At 41.3% G+C, this 22,459-nt stretch overlaps 1 protein-coding gene across 4 annotated transcripts in view; it reads right to left on the bottom strand.

Annotated features, from left to right (window-relative positions):
- Window positions 1-22,459, bottom strand: part of AMMECR1 (AMMECR nuclear protein 1) — a 94,077-nt gene that overhangs the window by 50,321 nt on the left and 21,297 nt on the right. For all 4 annotated transcript variants that reach the window (XR_005628439.1, XM_039717347.1, XM_039717349.1 and 1 more), the window contains exon 2: window positions 18,727-19,141. Coding sequence is in view for 3 of the 4 variants with exons in the window: in XM_039717347.1 (XP_039573281.1) it covers window positions 18,727-19,141 (415 nt within the window). In the remaining variant the exon portion in view is untranslated. The remainder of the gene's footprint in view (window positions 1-18,726; window positions 19,142-22,459) is intronic.

Here is a 22,459-nt window from a genome sequence, read left to right as displayed (position 1 = left end):
TCCATTTGGACCTTTAAAATGCTTTCTGTTAGTTGCCAAATGCATGATGCATGCTGAGACAGAAGCACCTAAGGGCACAACATAAACAGATGAACAAACAATTTATGCCAATAACTTAGAATTTGCCAAGCCTGTGAAAAATTAACACACAGGAGTTTTCTGCTTAAGTGGAACTTGGTTCAAAGGATTGAGAAATATTTAAAGAAACCGAAGGGAAAAATTGAAACTACACAGGATTTTTTATAGCAATAATATATTACAAAACTTATATGCCAAGGTGTCAGCTGACAGGAGAGACTACAGTTCAGCCAAACATTGAAAATTATTCCTTTAAAAATCATTGTTCCTTCTCATTTTAAATTACATATTTTAAAGGTCCACTGCACAACAGTAGCTTGCAAGAGACTTGAAACACGAGGAAGCAAACAAGAAGATACCTTTGCATTTACTTTCAGGTTTTTAGAATTTATTTTCAAAACGTTTAACTTTGAAAATTTAGTAAACATTCAGTTATTTTGGAAGTGGTTTCAAGAAGCTCACAATAAGGCATGAGGAGCAGAAAAACAAGCCTCAGAAGAATCTGAGTTTTCCCTCTAATTCAGACTGCACTAACTCAACAGCTGGAATAAATTACCATTGAATCCATGCATTCTAGATTGCACTGTTTGTATAGAACTTAGCCATGTAATTTAAGCAATGAGATGATACTTCTAAGATAGTCTAAATACAGGGCTGGAATTAGAGCCAAATGGAATTAATATTTTTGATAAAGATGTAACAAAAGACAGCACTTTTAAGATGGACAAAGATGATTCAAAATCCCAGAGTTCTCCCTGGTTTGAAAGTCTATGCAAACTGGATGCTTTTAAGGAAGACAGCCATCTCTCAGTCAGCACAGGTACAGAACACAGGGTATCATGCTTTCAGATGCACTGGATGATCTCTCGTTGTCTTCCCACCCCTCCAATCACTAATGACTGCATCAAGGGTGTGAGTAACAGTGAAGTCCAGAGCTGTTGCTTAAATAAACACAGACTTGCTGTAACCTCCCATCCCCAGACAGCCATACACTCTCTTGCTCTGCAGTGAACACGTGTGACAGGAGAACTGATCTGGTTAAAAATATCTCTCTCCTTTTTGCCAGTTTAGCCTAGACCAAGTGTGTTTCTCTCCTCTGTTTCACTGTGGGGAGGCATGCACAGGGATGTCAGCTCAAAAAGAGGAGAGGCAAAAGGCACAGTAAAAAAGGGCAACGAGATGACTACTTACATTTGCATCTCACAAGAAGAAACACATGCAGTACAGCTTAAACAACAGGAAATAGAAGTAAGATTATTAAAGAGAAGTAATTACTTTCATGAGGACAGACTACACTGCTGGAAAAAGCAGAGGAGCTTTCAGACACATTGCTTTAGCAGATTATGCAACACACAAGGCAGAACAAAACTGGTCATGAGGTAAACATAACCACGCTAACCTTGAAAAAGAACACACTTAGCACTCAGGCAACAGAGAGGTGTGTTAGCAGTAAGCCAGGTGACTGGTCACTGAGCCCTTTGGAAGAGAACACACTGCAGTTAGTGACACAAAGATGCAGTCATACACAGAGCCAGTACTGAGGCTACAATTTTAAGCAGGCAATATGTATGATTTAGTTACTTTCAGACATCCAAGACAACAGAGCACCATTTTCTGAGTGAGTGTACTGGTTACTACATTATATCACCAGCCATACAATCAGACAACCCATAAACACAAAGACACCAGCTCCAGTAAAGAAAATTACTGGAGGGTACAGAAGCATCTTTACAGGCTTTCCCTGTTGGTACATTCTTCTAGCAGAATCTTCCACTGGTAGTCCCTGGGTCACTAATAAAGCAGATCCTCACTGGGGATCAGTTCTTTCACAGCTTTTGACCAAACACAAGTCCACAGAAGTACAGAGATGCTGTCTGCAATTTTTCTTCCCAAAAATATTTTTTTTCCTATTTGAAGACAATTTTAGGGATATGCTTTCATGATGAGGGAACAAATCTAAAAAGTTTAAAAAAGCCTACTACCTCATATGAACCTCACTGAAGCTTTGTAACAGATAACAAGCAATAGCACTGAAAAAGGCTCTTGTGTTGCCTGCTTGTTTTCTCTTCCACACTTAATCCTGTCATTTGCCATCTCTAGCATTCATGTGGACCTAGGATGGATCAGAGTTAATCTCTGGAACAATCCACTCTGTTTCCTGTTGACATAGGAATCCTTCTTGGAGTAGACAGACTTAGGACTGGGAAGAAGCAGGTGTGGTTATCAGATGACTTTACTCAACACACAGCTTGCTGCATTTGTGACATCTGACAACTGGCTGGCACATCAGCCAGAGATGGAAAGGCAGCAAACTCACTGGACTTCTACACTGATCAGGTGATTCAGCAAAAAACCAACAAAACAAAAAAAATCCCACCCAAACAACCTAGTAGTCCACTGAATCCATACCAGTAACAGCAGTGTATGGAATCACAGGATGGATTCTCTGGAAAGTAAGCTCGGGTTGATGGACAGAAGCATTACACTCAGGATTGCCATGGGTTTACTTTCTTAAGTGCTGCCAGATCCACATGAGAGGCTGAGAAAGGAAGTCAGTGATACGGACAGCAAGGATTCAGGCATGATGGGAACAGGAAGAACTTGTTAAGCACACGCATTAGTCATGCCAGAGTCAGCCAGACCGGCATGCTAATAAGAGTTTTGGAACTTACAAACACTTCTACACTACTGCTAGAAATTTCATAAGTAACACATGGGAAGCCCAAATACTTGGCCTCACCTGACACCCTCAAAGTAACAAGGATTTCCAAGATCTGGTGGAAGGACAAAGCAAAACAGGATAATGCTGAGAGCCTGCCAGCTTACTCAGCAATTCAAACAGGAGCCACAAACAGGCAGGTGGGGAATGGCACTGTCTGTGAAGGCTATATAAACATTTAATGGCATAAAGTGTTACAGGAGAGGAGAAGTCCAATTAACTCCTTGGGCTAGAAGTCACACAATCAAATAATAAAGATGCATGATCAACTACACTACCAGTTCAGGAAGGTTACAGAGTTTCAACTTTAAGAAAGGTATTAACAATGGGCAACTGAAATTTCCTGATGTAAAGTGAAACCTGTGACTCATCAGAAGGGCATGCAGCTGTTTTTTACCCCCCAAATAATGATTTCTACCTTGAAAATTAGTGCTAGGACCTACATGAAAAGCCCCAATTTTTGGCTTAGTTTTTAGTGGTACCCAAGACTTAGTTAAAGGATAAGAATGCTGCTATGTAACTGTGCCTGCAATGCAACTATATTTCAACATCACAGCTGAATACAGTGAGACAAAAAACTATTGGCACATGGATAATTAACGTTAAGGGAACAGTGTTAAAAAAAAAGTAATTAGCAATCCTCTCAAACCTGTTTCCCCTCAAAAACAACCCAAATAAACAAACCAACCCAAAACCACACAACCCTGAAGAGAGGGGAAAAAATTACAAAAAAAAGCAGACAAAATTCTGCTTTTAGGACCTCAAGTAAGGAGCAAAACAAAAGCAGTCAAAGGAATACATCAGCCCCTGCAATAAAAGCCTACATACTGCACGATTAAATGGGGAAATTAGGAAGCAAATCTGAGAAGTCAGCTTTTAAAACCAGAAGCTTGCTGAAAGAGAACAGAAGAGATTAGAATATACATGGTAGGTCAAAAGTAAACAGGAAATAGAACTTAACATGTTTGGGTAGCACCTTGCAAAGTTACTTAACTACACCAAAAGCAGGAAACCAATTAGAAAAACCAGTGGAGTCTTCTGCAGACCAAAATGAGAAAAGGATGGAGGATTGACAACACCAGTGTAGAGAAGCTCAGTTTAACATTATTCCCAGTATTTACCAGTGAAGCAAGTGGGGAGACATTCACACCTAGCTTCATAGTATATAGGTCAGAGGGATGAGGTAAATCTGAATTAAGTACAGGGGAAGCATTTAGCTGAACAGACAAGTCAGACATAGTTCACTGGGGCCAGCACAGGACAGTTCCAAACCTGACACTGAGGAACTGCTGGGCAACAGGTTTCCAGAGTAATTCCAGAGCACACTAAAGACTCTGAAGGGACTGACACTGCAGAAAATCAAACACAATTTCCATCCCTGCAAAGTAGCAGCAGATCAGATCACTGAGCACAGACAACCAGTCTGCTGGAAAGAGTACACACAGCTTCTCTCAGAGAAAATCCTACCAAGGCCACAATATTTCTCCCCCACACTGGTGCCAACTTATACATCCCTCTGAATAAGAGCACCCAGCTGTTGGATCTACTGAGTAATTGGGCTGAACACCAGACAGACTTATGGAAACAATCCATTAGGACTATTTTGAAAAAAAAAACAAACAAACTTGTAAATGTAATTCTCAGCCACCTAAAATGGGCTCAAGACTTTGTGACAACCTGCACATTGTTCTGTTACATATTGCAGGCTCCTTCACTATCTTAAAATCACAATCTAAAGGTCTGCTGCACATTGCAATGTACAGCAACTACGTACATAAAAGCAGTATGATGTACCCAGCTGAACGCAACAAGGGGGTAAAAAAAAATAAATCCCTGTTTAGTCTTATATTCTAGCCTGTAAGCTTTGTTCTGATGACTGGGGAATTAGATGTAGGGCAAACAACTGGCAATGCTGTTAACAGCAGAATCACAAAAGGAAATCTGTTATGTGATTACTTTTTCTTCCACAGCTTCTGGATGTACTTGCAGGCACCAACCTACCTGCTCAATGTGCCAAAAGCTGGAAAAAGTCATTGAAATGAGTCCACCAAAAAAAAAAAAATTCCCTTCACTGTAATATTTAGCACTACTGGGTACAGCAGCGGGCTTACAGTGTCAACCAGGAGAGCATTTACATTCTCAGAGCAGAAGACAATCCAGGTGAAAACAACTTGAGCCACAGTTCTTGTCAGCCTAAAATTAATACTGGCTGGTTGTAAGGGTCCCATCTTTCCCCAGACCACACGGGAAGATCCTATCCCTAAAGCCAGCTCTGGCATTTAGCATGCTAGAAGACTCAGCAAAAAAGAGTCTCAAAACTCAGCAAAAAAATAACCTAACAAAAAGCAGCAGAGTATCTGCTGCTGACTTATCAAGCAGAAACAGCACAGCCAGCATGCACTGATCAATGCAAGTAGTTCAAGGGAGGGTGTGGGGCACATGTATGAGGATGTTTTGTTTGCCCCGGACATGGAGTCTCATCCAAAGGCTGCATTTAACTCACATTACTTCCCCAAACCAGCAAACTATAGTCAGAGCATTAATTATGCCTGCAGCAGTCTTGGTATGTGAGTGAAGTCAGATTGGGAAACTGCACTCCAGTTCTATAATGTCATTAAAGTGACTTGCAGGACACAAATACATGTATGAGGTAGTCACCTATTCAACACTAACAAGACTAAAGAAAAAGAAAATTCTGAAAGACCCAGAATTAATCTCAAAGACACTACAATATTTCCACAACAAAGCTTAAACACTTCTTTCTAAAATTAAACACTCTCTCAAACACCACGTGAGATGCAAACAGTCTCTCATAACTATATAGAGAAACCTTCCATGAGATCCTTTTAAATGTCAAAGCTGAATTTTCAAAATCATCCTATCAGACTGAAAACTCTGAGAATCAACCAGAGTGCATTTTAATTTTGACGCATCAAAATCTATGTTCATGTTTTGGTTTTGTTCACTAGGCATTTTTTGAAAGCAAAGAGCTAATGACATCTTCAAAACTAACCTTGAAAATGACACATTTCTAAAGCTAACACAAAATACAACTACACTGCACACCAGCAAAGTGTATATATATATAGACTTTCAAAATTAGTACCGGGAGTTCTCTGAAAATACTTTATCCTACAACTATGCCACAAAAATATGTAGTGTTTAATTTAATATAAATTTTCTACCTTTGTTAAAAACAGGTTATTTGGTATACTACCAAAAAGCCCCAAACCAACTCACTACCTATGAGCAGATTCCATACAACCATGATTCAATCATTCTAGGAACTAGCTAAAATAAAACAGCTGCAGAGCAAATCATTGATCTAAAGATGAGTATTATTTTTTTGTTATTAAATCTGTACATTGGCTAATCAATGAAGTTTCTAAAGGTCAAATCACTGAAGATTTATCTTTACTCCAAAAAACCTAAACATTTAACCATCCTACTGCCTATTTTTTTTTTTAAATCAACACAGGTAAGGCTGGATAGCTTTTAAAGGACACTATTTTAACCATCCTACTGCCTATTTTTTTTTTTAAATCAACACAGGTAAGGCTGGATAGCTTTTAAAGGTCTATGAAAAACACTACAAATCCCTTGAAAACCAGAGAGGTTCAAACTGCTCCTTTTTTGATTTCTCACTGCAATACTTCAAGGTGCTAAATCTCCTATTTTCACCTCTTCCAAGGCAGAATAATTCCACTATTGTGGCATCTTGCTTCCTGACCTCAGGCTGCAACCCCCAACCTGGGAGCTGGAAGTTGGCACCAATTTTTCTTTTGGTAACCTGGGAAAGGTGGAGCTACACTGTGATCAGCAAGGCTCACTGAAAACTAAAGCATGGATTTACACACTGGAGTTTGCTCAGATACAGCCACTGCACAGCATCCACCTGATGAAGAGCACTCAGCTCTGTGCCAGATCACACATGAGGTGGTGCCATGTTCCAGCTCCTGGGGTGAAGTCTTCCTCTGATCATCATTTCCAGTTTTAGCTTCACAGAGGCTGCCACTCGCTCAACTGCATCCAAGCCTAAAACACAAGTAGCAGTGGGCATACTTCAGATGATGGGGGAAACCTAAACTGAGATGAGGGGCAACAGCAGGATGACCATGTAAAACCACTGATAAACAACCATGTTACCAGCTCTAGAAGCAATGATCACCTACTGTATCACTTCATTGGTCTGTTGTCTTGGTTTAAAACAAATGAAAAAAGCCACACAAACAACCCACCAAATCGCAGCTTTGCTTTAGAAGTCCTTCACATGCCACAATTTCAAAATTATCAACTTGAAGTCTTCTGACATTCCAACATAAACATGGAAGCTACAACTTTCCCTGACACCCCAGGGTGAACCTGTCTGCTCAGTTCCCTATTATTCCCTTTCACAGAAATGGTGAACCTACACTGCTCCACTTCTTTGCTGCCATGAAATTGTGTGCAAATAAAAATCCATTTTATTAGGTGGCTGAAGTCAAGCAGTAAAGTCTGCAGTATCACTACTCCAAAAAGCATTACTGCTCAACATATACTTTGCCATTTGAATCCTTTCCTTGAGTTCTATTTTGGCAATCACTCTTATTAAGAGCAAAAGATACTGTGTTCAGAAAATCAATACCCCACTCCCTGTTCAACATGAACAACAGCAGAGTTATAGTTCAGTTCCAATTTAGTGAAAAATTATTTATGCACATAACATTCTCCAAATTCATTACCTCCACAGAGCTCTGTTATTGACCAATGTTTGCTTCTATTCATTTCCACCTCAAGAAAATCATAAATCTTACTCAAAACAAAAGCAGGCTGGAAAGAAAGGTAAAAGTTTCTCTGTCAAAGCAAAACAATTAGAGAACAATCCCTATTAAGTTAGTTAGTAATGCTGCTAGACCCATCCAGGTCAGAGAGCACCATCCTGGGCATCTCTGAACTGACAGTGAAACAAGTAATCTGATCAAAAACAAGTTCTATCAGAAGCTCCCTAAAGACAGTTCACCTAACAGTCCTCAGAGATTAAACAAACTTCATCTATCATCACTATTCTCCAAAACCAATCTTATACAAGAAAAGCATCAGTGTCACAGTTTAAAACTGACTTATCCCCATATTCAGATACAGAATTCAATGGTGACAGCACTTAACCTCATGTCAGGAGTATCAGTAGATCATTACTAACTATCATGGCTGCACAGTAGGACATGAACAACTTGGCAATGATCACCAGAGTCAATTAAAAAAAACAGGAAAGGCATTTTCAGGTAAGTAATAAAGACAATAAGATGATATCGAGAAAACAAGCTTCATCATGTTATCTTGGTAACTTGAGATTTCAATGGCAAAATTACTGAGAACTTCATCACCAGAAGATTTCTCAATCTAGAACATATTACCAAAGCAGGAACAAAAAAGTACCAGAATTAATGCCATCTCTCCATCCCCTTCCATGGGGGACCCACGAGAAGGTAAAATGCCACACTCATGGCCTAAAGCCCAAGTCCACTCCAGTGAACTCAGAGGGACCTTTTAAACTATCAAATCTAGTAAGTTAACTACCAAAGGCAATGTGTCACGTATGTCTTATCAAAGTAATCAAGATCTATCTCAGCTATTTGGATTCCTTCCCCTCCCTAATCCTATTAGTGGTTACAATAATGCCACATTACTCCAGAAAGTGGAACCCTTACACTCTAAATCTAAAATGAATTAATGGCTTTTTAATATAGTTTTGTTCATCTAACAGTACTGGCATTTGGTTTAAAGAGTTAATTTGTGTCCCTTTGTCTTTCTCTTCCTATACAAACATGCATATGTACACACAAAGATATATATGTGTGTGCATATATATATATACACACACAGAGACAGACCAGTATGTATACACACATATACATACACACCCCTCCTCAATCAAATTTTGTACCTTTTAGTCATTGTTCTGATCCTCTAAAGCAGCCCAGCCCTTCTCATCTTCCTTTGCAAGCTGATTTCACACTTTCAAGCACTCTGGCTGCCCTGCTTTGCAAACACAAGATGTCTTTCTCCTGAGAGCAGCAGAACCATAAACTTTTACAAGTAAGGTCTCAGCCACTCCCTTTTAAAACCGTATTTAATACTTTTCTATTCTTACTTACAATTACTCTTTCTATTCTTACTTATAATAACTCTTTAAAATAGCCCTTGCCCTTTAAATATATATGTATATCTACAGCATAATAAAAGCTAAGCAATCTGACAGTCAACTGGTAATACCAGAAAACCATTAAGAGGAAAAAATCCTAACTTACAGAATCAGTTTTTATGCTATGTATATCTACAGCATAATAAAAGCTAGGCAATCTGACAGTCAACTGGTAATACCAGAAAACCATTAAGGAGAGGAAAAACTCCTAACTTACAGAATCAGTTTTTATGTACTCCTGAAGTACATGACATTGTTCTAAAAATACTGATTTTCATTCCATTTCTAACAGTATAGCCCCTGAAGTACTTCAGCTATTCCTGCAAAACATTCTCATCTTCCCTCCAACTTCACCTCCATGAAACTTCATTTATAATCTACTCATTGCTACTTGGGTGGGTGGGGTGTTAGGGAGAATTACTGGTGAAAGACATCACTTCTGTCTCCAGATGTCCCAAACTACTAGTTCCTGAAGACTAGAAAAATATTTAGGGAAGTATCATTATACAGGCACCGCTTGTACTTTCTTGTGACCCTACCTTTTCTTTCTGCTCATCTCCACTTCCAACATTCAGGAAAATCAAGAGATCTTGTCTCTCTACATAACCATAACTTGCTGGCTCTAGCAGGGCATGGAATGTGTAACCATACCTTCCTTCTTCACAGTTTCAAAATGTCCGTCACACAATGGTGTTCATGCAACTTGAACAGAAGACAAGATGCAGTATGATTTTTGGAAGGTCTTGTCTTCCACTTGTATTAGCAGACTTAAAACTGTCTGAGATATTTGCAGGGAAAGAATTCACTGAACAGTACTCTAAACCATGAAGGAGGATACTGTGACTATGAGAATCCCAAATGAAAAAACTATTCTGAAAAAAAATCATTGCAAATTCTGTGACTTATCTGAGAAGCAACAATAGCCTTTAAAGGAGTTAGGCTAACACAAATACTACTGTGATTCATTTCATATATAGTAGATTACAGTTTAAAAAAAGGAAAAGAAGGGAAAAAAAAGGGAAAAAAAAGTGTATGCCTCCAAGTTGCCAATTTAGACAAAAATATCCTGAGCTGAGTCTGGAGAGCTTCTTGGCAGAATAATCCAGTCAAGGGAAAGAACAATTGCAACAACAGCCAATTTCTCTCTATACTAACTTGACAAAGAAAAGTAGGTTGAGGTGCCTTATATTATACATTAAGAACACAAGGTGGAGTGATTGAAGACCTCATTCAGGTTTGTCCACCATTATCACATGGCCAGGAACAAAACACAACCCTTCCAAACACCACTGCAGTGATTCATCCTTAAGTCTCACTTGCCTCCTGTAATAACTTGGATACAAAGAATTTGGACAGAACCTGCAAAGCCCCAGAAACACTCAGAGGTCCAACAGCCGTTCAGTGTTTTTATGTAAGATTCACTCTTTGTTTGACTAATCCAATCACTTAAAAACAAGGAGAGGTCTTACCAGTGGAACCATCTGAACATTACTGGTCTCTCTGCAATGGCCTCTTCCAAGAAATTTCTGGCATCTCCAGCCCCCTTAAATTTAGTGCCAAGATGTCAGAGACCACTCTGAACTGGCCTAGTTTTCACCTCCAGAGAAATTTCCATTAAACATTCTACATAAAATGACAACTAAGAAAGTGCATTATGCTTATGTTGCCCAACTACTGGATGTGTATCTGTCATCCATACATTTATATGACCACTGGTCAGAGAAAGAGCAATATCTCACATTGTAGCAGAGAAGTGTTCATCATGTTCCTCTATCTTCATCTACTCTGTCTAGTGTAACTATTTCAGCTCAGGACAATCTGCTGCTGCTGAGCATCTCAACACATTTAAAAAAGAAGAAAGCATACTTAAGTTAGCAGGATGGCAAAGGGTAGTAGGTAGTCTTTGAGCAGGTTATTCCAAGACATTTACATTACATATGTGAAGAAACTTAACACCTTGAAATCGTGCAAAAGGAAAAAAAAGGAAGGGAGGGAAAAAAAAAAGCAGCTGGCACCAAACAACCTGAAGCACAGATTTAATTTTCTCCCAAAAAGAGGTACTGCTGGAAGCTACTTTTTGCAGTGGCTTAAATTTTCTACGTTAAAAACTCAAGCTGTCCAAGCACAGAAAACTGCAATAATTCATCCCTGAGGTGAAAAGAGACCACAGTGGTTAAGGGTACACAGGAATACTTGTTTCACTTGAACCTTTTTTCCTATAAAATAAGAAAAAGGAAATTTGTGTTCCATTTATCCTTCTTTATAACACTTCATTTTTAATGCTTGGGTTTATCCAGTGCTCCTTCCAAATGAACAGCCCCAATCTTTATATATTCTCTCAAATTTTAGTCCCAGTATTTTAGAGGAATTCAGGTACTATGGTGGGAAATATCCCAAATAAAATTTCTGCCGCCTGCCTCTTCTCTACCTGTTTATTTTTCAATTTTAGTTGAATTGAATCAGAACCAGAATCCTGCTCCCATTTCTTAAGGAAGAGTGAGCCTCATTACTACAATTTTGCATTCTATCAGCATCTTAATTAGGGATCAGTTTTAATACTACATTACCATTTGGTTCTTCAGAGTTGGGATAACTGCTTGTAACACTGTACCAGAAGAACTTGACTTCTACTGCTTGGCTTGCAGTTTTTAATTTGTACCAGTGTCTTGCTGGAGTTTTGTTCCCCTCATGCTTATGAGATGCTTCAACTGCAGTTAGTCACCTCCCTTCAGGCACTGCAGCTCTCTTTGAAGAGGGATTCTTTCCTCACTGCACCTTGTCTGTGGGTTTTTCAACCACCCGCTCAGCCCCCAGCACTCTCTCTGCAGAAACACTACTTAAGAGAAGATTGGTGCAGCACTTTCTTTGCCTACTTAATGTGGCAGTCAAATAAATAAAGTACTGAAGACTACAAAAACATGTTTTTTCTTCCCTATAAAGGACCTCTGCCTAGCACATCACCTTTCCCAAAAGTCAATCTTTCAGCAAGTTTATTTATACAGAAAAGAACAGCCTTGCAAACTTGTCACTCCTTGGCAGCTGAGCTTACCCTTGTGCTCACTTACTGAGTAAGGAAAATAGTGTGGCACCCAACCCCTATATTCTCACAGTCACCTGGAAAAAGGGCCTGTAAGCAACCAGATTTACATAGGCCCACACTGCTGTCCACCAGTGGAGAATCACACACTTTTTTTTACCTTAATAATACACCTAAAACTCATGAATTCTTGAGCTTCGCCCATAGAATTCTTATCTCGGTACAAAGCACCAGATGGAAAACAGGGAAAGTGTTTTAACTTTCAGAAAAGATAAAGCAGAAGCATTTCTGATGTTAAAGATAAAAATTTACTATAAAGATCCTTCTCTTCCTCTCTATTCTGTCCCAAACATGGCCCCCAAGCACCACTCAAAGCAGACAGCCTCACAGATGCTAGAACCCATGCTGTACCAACTAAGCCTGGACAGGAGACATCTTTGGTGGCAGAGGAGCAAAAGATAAATTACAGGAGTATGTCTATGGCACACACATTACAACCACTGCAGCCCTAGGTTCAGCTTTGCCAAAGGTGCCACAGATTTCAACCTAATGGAAAAACATAAAGTGAGATTTTACATACCATTAAAGATTGTGAAAACTCCATCTTTGCAACACAAGAGTGCTCTGGGAAGACGTACAAATCTTGATATGGCTGCTGTTCCAGTGACCTTGCCACAGCTCCATGGAGCTGTTCTGCATTCCAGAAGATGTCATTCTCATGAAATTAGCACTTTAATAACCCTGGCTGCAAGCACTTAGTGTGGCAAAGCAATATCCATGTACTAACAACAAGCACTGCCTTCCAGGAAGGCAATCAAAATTTGAAGTTATCAAAGCCCAGTCAGACTACAAAAACTTCAGGCATATCCTGTGAGGCATGGACAGGGTGGTGCAGTGTGTTAGGGGACACCAGTTGTGAAGGGATGACACAAATGCAACAAAAAAAAAATAGATCTCAGCAAATATGCTTCTGACCAATGGAACAGGAAGGTATGCCACTTCAGAAATGAAGCTCTTTACATTGATTGCTTTAGCCAACACCCCAGTCATGGAAATGAAGGGCTTTTTAGAAGGTCATACAAGTAGCCCAGGAAAGATGCTGACTTGTTTATAGTGCTGGACTGATAAACTGCCCAGCTTTTGGTCAGTCAGCATATAGCACAGTACTGTCACAGTGAGGAAGGGCAGCACTAGGACCAGCTCAACAGCCACACTCTGTTTGAGAAGTACTGCACTCCCAGCACGCCTTGTTATCAAGGACATGTTTCTGAGAATTGCCAATTAACCACAGCAGAGCTGCCCCATCTTGTTATTTAAATGCAAACTTTGCAATGCTAAGCTGAGTACCAATCTTAATAACCCACTCCTTAGGAGCATAAACATCATAAAAAAAGTCAAGCATTTTCATAATGCTTTGCTAACGAGGGTCAGGGCCTGACTGGACTTGTTTTGGCCTCCAGCCTAGCAACAGTTTCTGTATTGGCCAAACTCTGGTGAGTCTACTATTATTTTAAAATAATTTCCATATTTCCTTCCTTCTATGGAGACTCTTGCCACAAAGCACCAGTGTATAGCATATATCAAACAACTAACACTTCCGTTTCTGAAGACAATAATTTGATGCTACAGAAAACCTGAACTTAACTGTAAACGGTTACTTAATACAAAAACAGATAGCTTAACATACTGAGTATGCTCCATTAATTATGGCATGAGTTTTGAGAGAACAAAAAATGAAAGACTACATTTCTTTCATTAACTGGTCACAGTCTAGATCTGCAAACTAAGCAAAATGAGCTAGCCCAGGGTTCCAAACTTTTATTTTCTGGTTATCTCTTAACTGTCAGCGACCAAAAAGTGACAACATTAAACTTCTCTTGTTTTACTATTCAGTGCTAGATAACATTATCATTACATTTAACTCACAACTGAAGAGAAGGCAGAACTGCATACTTTTTCAGCAGCTCCAAATAAAATACTTGCACTCCTAAATCATTAACGTTTCAACAATTTCTAGAACAGAAATAGTGAAGTCAGATGTACATGTGAAGTAAACCAAATCTAGACACAAAATACATTTTTCTGACAGAGACTTTAAATGTCAAAAACATTGTTAAAATTTGAATTTCCATGAAAGTCTTTATTCAATTTGGTGCTTTATGTTCCTGCTAAAGAAAATATGACAAACTTTATGAATGTAACTAAACCAAAGGAGGCAATAAAAATGAATGACTAGACTGATGGCACAAGGAGAGGTCATTGCTGACTCCTCTTCACCCTACAAGGAGTATGAGAACAATTAACTTCCACAGAACTAGTACTGCAGAGAATCAGAGCACTTAGTATAACTTTGTGGTGACTGCTTTTAGCTAAAGAAACAAAACCAGGGTCTATCCTTAAGACTGCCAATGATTTGATTTTCTGTATTAATAGAAACTACCTCATCTGCATGTAAGAACAGCTCACTAAAGTGAACTTATGAAGGAAAAAGTCCTCAAATTACCGATAACCTAATTTGGAGTTTATCATAGCATTTTTTTCTCAGCTCACCAGTCATATCAGAGGATGAACCCACTGGCAAAGGCAATTTCTTTCTGAAGCCATGCAACCTTATCCCTTCTGCCCCTCTGCTGCACCAAGATGCATTCACCAGTCCGCTTTGAAATATGCTGGGAATTCCCTGCTGAGCACTGCCAATGCCAGCCAAAATACACATTCTCTACTGTACTATATTTTCAAAGCATCTACCACAGAATGCCACTCTTCAGAAGAACCACTACTTCATATTCCAACATTTAACATTCAACAGTAAAGACCAATACACCCTGTTAATTCAGAAGAAAATATTGAACTTCGTACAGATCCACATGACATGCACATGAAAACCAGAATGAAGTCAGACAGACCCACAGACATGAAAGAACACTTCCCTGTGTGTTTCCTTGTTGATCTTTGGCCATGTCCAAGCAATCATTATAGCTGTTGTGTAATATTGGAGTGTAACAATGAATATAAATTATTACTGAGTATGCCACAAAACAATGTAAGTCTCCACTGCCATACAACCAAGTCCTGCAGAGAAGCAACATAAACGAGTGGGCTAAAATGCTTTTACAATTCTTCCTGCATCCCCTTACAATTAATTTCTATGGACAAGTTCAGTGTTCTGTAACTTTACTCATCAAACTGAGTCACAAAAACAGTGTCTAAATGACATTCTGTCCTAGAGACAATTTCATCTGGGTCAGCAATTTTCAAATTTTGTATCAGTGTTCACACTGCCAGGGTAATTTCTACATGCCTTCTGCACCTGTAGTCTGAGAGCCATCACATTGGTGGAAGCAAGGCATAGGCCACGCAGGACATATCCTGAAAAGAAGGACAAGGGTGGCTTAGAGAGCAACCCAAAGTGAAGTGAAATTAAAGGTATGAGAAAGTTCTTCAATTAAGAGTGACAGAATAAAATGTCAGCACATCCATGGAGCCTACAAGAGGAGAGTAAGTCCATGGATGGAAGAACTTGCTCTGCCTATTCTCAACAAAACACTGCTGGAGAGATTCAACGTCTTCCAGCTATCTTCTTTTAACTCCATGAGTCACCACCCCCTCCAACCCAACACCTCCCAAGCAATACCCTCGACACCCTATTCTCTGTGCTTTAGGAACTCCAGAGACAGGAACATGCCAACTGTTTCATCCATGTATGGGCTGCCCTAGAGTTCAAAACCCACACCCTTTCAAACAAGCTTTTCGACTTATTCCTGCTGCCTTGAATTTGCTGCCCTGATGCCGTCATCATCTCAGCATCAGAAAGTCAGAAAAATCCAGAGGTATCATAAGCAGGTTTTGTTCTAAAGACAACATGCCAGAACCCCTTGTCCAAGTGATTCAGCCACCTGCTTTTCTTTGATCATACCCAGTTTCATTATTCAAAGACCTGCAAGGAGTATGAGTCATGTTTGTGTGAGGATACCTGCTCACAGGTCTTTCATCCTCCCCGTAATTAACATAACTTTAAAAAATAATTCTATAATTTACATACAAACCCTTATTTTAGGCCACTGCTCTTTGACCAGGTATTTCAGTCTATGGACAGAACCTCCAAATGAATTCAAGGCAGAAAGCTGCAATACACATTCACTGAAAAACACTAGTTCTCATTCAGACTTTTTTTGCTGTACAGGATGAAGCCCAGCTTCAAAATCAACACCTAATCTTTGTGAGTTACCCAGTTATCAATGAGACTGCCTGCAAATCTTGTGAATGCTAGAAATCATGCAGCCTCTGAACACTTAGCAGGAGCAATTTATTCACCAACCTAAAATTTTATGTGTAATACTGAACAACTATTTCAAAGTTGCATCCTCAACTGCACAAACATAATCAGCTCACAAGGCTGCTGAAAGCAGCAGTTCTGCCATCTGTCTGCTTGTTCCCACCTCACAATTGTGCAGGCACGAATGTTTGTGAAGCCATGCAATGATCCAGAGAGAACCAAATTCAGTAACCAATTGGGGAAAAATACAAACCTATTGTTAGCTCATTTCCTGATCTGTACAACCCTGCATGCTGGCACAAGCATGGGAATAAACAGAAATTACATTACTAATTTTAGTGACAGTGGCACTTTTTGAAGTCTAGAAGTTCAGAAGTTGATGCAGCAACTTTTCACCAGGTCTAGGAACTAAGTCAGAAGAACACATATGAATTTCAGAAAAATTAAAATAATTTTACTTATTTTGCAACTGTGTTGTTATTAAAGTAAGAAGCAGGAGGAAAAAAAGTAAATTGATCTACTGCTTACTAAGAGGAATCAAAGTGCTTACTGGAAAACATTTTGGTGCTGAAATCTTTTTCCCTGCCTCAGTTTCCTCCAGTAATAAAACAGACAGTAGAACTAATCTGTTTAACAAATCATCTCAAACAAAGATAAAAAACCATAAAACCAATGTAATACTGTCACAGAGACACAGACAAAATTCAACTCTCTTACAGCAATGAAAAAGTGGAACAGCATAAAGCTGATGTTGCAACCTATAATGGGATGGAGAACAGACACGGGACAATGCACAGCAAAATGGCTACTCAGAGCAGCAGTTGCTGAACAGTTGGTATCTACAAAAGGACAGACATGGATTTGCAAAAGACCTGGGTAAAGAAACTCACAGTGGAGTCTCCCTTTCATTATTGATACTCTGATGAAATCACATAGGAGTTATGAAGAGCATATAGGGAAGACTTGCTGGGGTGGCAGGTTAAGTAGGAATCCACAGAGCTGGGTTGTCATGACAGCAGCTGAAAGTATGCAGGAGATGTATAGATCCTGGGTGTTAGAACAGCAAGGACTACAAATAAGATTATCAATACATTTCATTTTCAAACACCAAGAAGCATACACTACATCTCATTAATGAAACACAGACTGCACGAGAACTGTTTGCACTGGTGAAGGTGCACGAGGGTCCAGGACACACATGGAAAACTCGTACTCATTAAGTACTGAGAAAGCACAGGCTCTCACAAACTTGATAGTCATGCTATACATAAGAGGAAAAAAGTGACATGCACTCTGGTGGACCAACACAGCCGAGTCTCAGCTGGAGCTTGGAAACTCACCACACGAGCTCCATTCCCATAAAAGCAAAGTAGAACAGCGGAAACTTAATTTCAACAACCCCTTACATTAATTCTGCAATCAAACGGACTTGGACCATGCAGCAACCCGGTAACTCATCCCTGCTGAGAGGAAGGAACTTCCTGTCAGAGAGAAGTTACTCCCTGAAGTGTCTGAGCTCTATCTGCAGCAGCATGCCCGGCTGCCTGGCACAGGCAGGCTGCAGGTGCTCACATGCTGGGCAAGACGGTCCTGGCAGGTCACTTCTGAAGGCAGTGTGGCACAGGGTTCAAGACAAACACTGAACAAGAGTGGCCAGGATGGGAATAAAACAGACCCTTGTTGGACACTCTTGCAAGGAAGCTTGGGAGGCACAGAGAGGATGGGAGTAACAGGTGTTTATGTGATCTGTTCAAAACTCTGGGAATTTGATGCGGTGGATTACTCAGGGACTCGGGATGTCTAACACTGGGTGATCTTCAGGAATCATTACAAAGCAAGGACTCTGAACGATATGAGACCAAAGTAGCGTTACAAGTGCCTGGCATGGGAAATGTACAGGTACACCAGTGCTCACAAATCTGGGACTCGCACGACAGGGCTCTTACACCGGGTACTCACCATCCAGCACTGGTGAAGGAGAGGCCCGCCCTCACGCAGAGCACACGGACAGCGAGAGGCTGCCTAGTGAAGGGGTCCCAGTAAGGACTACTGGTGGAACGAGCTATTCGGGGGCTGCTGAACACAGACACGGGCGGGGAGAGGGCACTGCCCACGGAGCGCAGCGGCCGGAGGTGGCCGCGGAGCCTGCCACAAAGGCAGGGCGCTGCCAGAGGTGTGAGGGATCACGGGGGAGATGGCACCAGCGAGCCCCGTGCGCGACCGGCCAAGAGGGGCCGGGGAGGAGTCACCGAGCTGGCGGGCAGCGCGGCGCTCCCCGGGGCGAGCCCGGCGCGGGACAGCGGCCGGGCGGCGGGGAAGGTGCCGGGCGGGAGGCGGGAGCCGGCGGGGAGGGAGGGAGGGCGCCCGGCCGGGGGGGAGCCGGGCGGGACGGGCGCGCACGAGGCGCCCACGCGGGCGGTCGCGCCGATACTCACTATGGGTCGTTGGTGAAGCGGGGGCTCCGCGGGGGCTGGTATCCGTACAGGTGACAGTAAAGCACATCGAAGCAGAAGCAGCACATCTCGGCCGACACCACCATCTTCCTGCAGCCGGGCCCGCCGGAGCCGGGGGAGGCGAGCAGCGAGGAGGCCGGCGGGGAGAGGCCGGCGGCCGGCTCGCCCCCCGCCGCCGCCGCCCCGCCGCAGTGGGAGCCGCCACCGCCGCCGCCCGGGCCGGCCGAGCCCGAGGGAGGGGAGCTGGAGAGTTTCTGCTTCTTCACCCCGCAGCAACCCGCCGCCATCTTGGAGCCGTCTCCCCCCACGCAGCGCTTCCGACCCATGGCGGGGGGGCCGGCCGGCCGGCCGGGGGACGTGCGGCGGCCCGCTCCGCCTCCTGCCGCGCCCGCTTCGCCTGCACGGGGAGGGGGCGGGAGAGGGGAGGATGAATGAGGAGCGGGAGGGAAAGGAGAATCGGCGGGGGAGGTGAGGGGGGGAAGAAGAGACAGAGAGAGCTGCGTTAGAGCGACCCGGTGAGCGGCCCCGGCGGCCAGGGCCGGGCCTGAGGGGGCAGCGCGGCCCGCAGGTGTGGCGGCCTTTCCCCACCCCTCCACACGCCAAGCCGCCCCTCTCGCCTTCCCCTCGCGCTTTATCTCCTCCTTCTGCCAGCGAAGTGGAGCAACTCCACCTCGCGTGCTAAAAAAAAAGAAATAAAAAAATAAACCCACAAACCCGAGCTCTGCAGGCGCCGCACGGCAGGAGCAAAGCCCTTGAGATGGTTAAAAACACCCCGCTAAATAATTCAAGTGACCTGAAATGCCTTTCTCTGGGGAAGAGAAGGGGAGGGCTGTGTTGGAGCCGCCAGGCTGGGAGCTTGGAGAGAGTGCTTGGATGCAGCTATTAAGCATGCAGTCGTGATGGCTAAAAGCCACGGGCTTTATATGTATATATATATATAAAATAGATATATTTTTTTAATTACAGCTTTGGCAATTACTTCACAAGGAGTAAATAGCAGCTCGGAGCACAGGCCCGCAGCTGCAGAGCCAGCAGCCATGACCCGGTGAGACCACGGCGCTGGGTGCGGGCAGCCCGGGAGGGACCTCTAGGGAGGGGAAGTCCCGAGGAAAAAGGATGCGAGTTCCTGCTGCTCTCCAGAAACCAAAAATTAAGCTTATTAAGGAGGGAAAATGTGTATTATATTACTGTTTTACGTTAGCCTCACATGTAGATATATCTGAATGGATGGAGAGACTTGTAAACAGCCATAAAGTACTTCAAAATCTATAAGTGTATTTAGAAAATAACACCTCACCCGTCACTGTTATGCAGCCATCTCTGGCATGGGATGTAGCAGCTGTTTAACATAGAACAGCAACACTACGGTATCGAGGAAGACAAGGGGGTGAGGACTGCCACACAGAGTTAAAATAATATCACAAGTTTAGAGAGACAGCTGTAGCTGTTACACAAGCTGAAATGCAGTATACAGAAATATTGCCATCTCAAACTACTTGGAGACTCAGTTTTACATTTCTTGATGAGAATGATTTCTCCAGCATCCTCATGTTAATTTTGGCAGCATCTTAAATGATGTATTTGAAGGGAAAATCCCCAATTAGTAGATCTCCTACACTAATGGGTTAAAAGGCCCTTTGGAGGTTTCTATCCAAATACTGGCTAAACTCCTCTTGCTTTGACTGTGAATCATAGCCTGAAGTGAAACAGCTGCAGGGAATAATAGCAAACAGAAAGGAGAGTTAGATGGTGTGAAGCAGTCTTTTCCATTTTTAAATGTAATGTTTATGTTTGGAGCTGGTGAATACTTGAGAAGGGAACCCAATTACCTTCCCAAACAGTGTTCAAGTTTCTTTCAAAACAAAGACAGTGTTTTCTACTGAGGGATTCATTTGTTTAAAATCAGTTAGCAGTGACACCTTCTGTTGCTTTTGGGAAAATAGTTTTTCCAGGTATTGAATTATTTTTCTCTTTTTGTCGAACATCCTATATTATTTAACATCAATATTTATAAAAATATTCAGTAATTGCAAAAGCTTACAATGCATACAGAAAGGTTAATTGTTCACTCCACTGGGACAGATATTTGGAAGATTCATTGTAAGGCTCAGAGCTAGGACTGATATCCTTATATCATGACTACTGATAATGAATAGTGATGACTTTTTGGTTGACTATTGTATTGCAAAATTCCCTGAATGAAAGGGTAAACTAAGTATATTAATCATTAGAAAAATCTTCCTTTCTCCACTTCTGCTGATGTTCTCTTGTGTATTGCCTATAGTTGTGCTCCTATTTTATTTCAGTGCATGTAGTGCATACCAAATCTCTAGGTTGTATTGCAAAATTCCCTGAATGAAAGGGTAAACTAAGTATATTACTTAATCATTAGAAAAAACTTCCTTTTTCCATTTCTCCTCATGTTCTCTGCTGTATTTGCCTATAGTTGTGCTCCTATTTTATCTCAGTGCATGTAATGCATACCAAATCTCTAGGCAAAGACAGCAACAAATACACAAACAGAATTGTGGAAACTAGTGGAATCAGGAAGACAGAATTGTTTTATCAAATATCTTGAAGAGAACTGCAGCCTCACAAAATGTTTTTCATAGCTCAATGGAAAATTTCCATTTCTATTTGAAACATTTATTCTTTGGATAATATGGCTCTGGATAATAGCAAGATGTGTTTCATTGGTCCTTTACTTCAGTTAAATATCAAAGACTTTTATATTTTTTACTACAAGAAACCGTGAATGTACTTCTCTACTCTGCTAACTTTAGCAGATTCTTTCCTGTTGATTGATGACAGTGCTGTGCCTCAAGCAAATATCCCAAGTGAACTCTGGGTGAAAAACAAACTCTTTAGCAGTACCAACAGAATGAGAATGGTTGTGAAATTAGGTCAATGCAAGAAACCGTGAATGTACTTCTCTACTCTGCTAACTTTAGCAGATTCTTTCCAGTGCTGTGCCTCATGCAGTCAAATATCCCAAGTGAACTCTGGGTGATAAACAAACTCTTTACCAGTACCAACAGAATCAGAATGGTTGTGAAATTAGGTCAATGCAGTTTAGGAGTGATGTACCTCTCCTTTATGACTTCAGCTGTTGAGCACTATTGCTCGCCTCATGTTCTAAAGCTGCAGTGCTTTCAGAAAAGTCACTTATTACAAGTAAGAGATTAAAATTAATGTTTTAATTTAAAAGCACAGCTTGAAAAGAGCTGTAAATTATTATAATAAACATAGAATTATTTGCAGAAATATATTTCTCAGTGATCTGACCCTGCTCTGAAGGATTGCCCTTCTTCAACAAAATAATCAGAATTATTAGTATCTGAGGGAAATTATATCCTGACAGACAGAATCTAATTCCTTTTGAATTTGAGGTAGAATTTGCACTGACTGTAGTAGAAGTCAGATTGTTGTTAAGTTGGCCAAAAGATCATTTATGTTTCCCCATTATGTTTCCTACAATCTAATTAGAAGACAAATCAACCAGAACAAGGAAACAATGAGCTAAAATTTGGCTCCATCAGTAAGCAGGAGTGATATAATCCTTGCCTTATTAGTATCAATTCTTTTAATAGGCACTGGAACAGGTGAGGGATTTAAAAGAGTACTTAAAATAGCACATTTAGGCTGTTTGGCTCCATGGGCAGTTCTGCAGGAGTAGTAATGTTGGTTTAAGCAGTTCTACCTCAGCTAATTGTTC

Source organism: Passer montanus, unplaced genomic scaffold (genome assembly GCF_014805655.1).
Source record: "Passer montanus isolate IOZ18808 unplaced genomic scaffold, ASM1480565v1 scaffold38, whole genome shotgun sequence".
Lineage (NCBI taxonomy): Eukaryota > Metazoa > Chordata > Aves > Passeriformes > Passeridae > Passer > Passer montanus.
The sequence above is the reverse complement of the archived record's forward strand: the minus strand, read 5'-3'. Positions and strand labels throughout refer to the sequence as shown.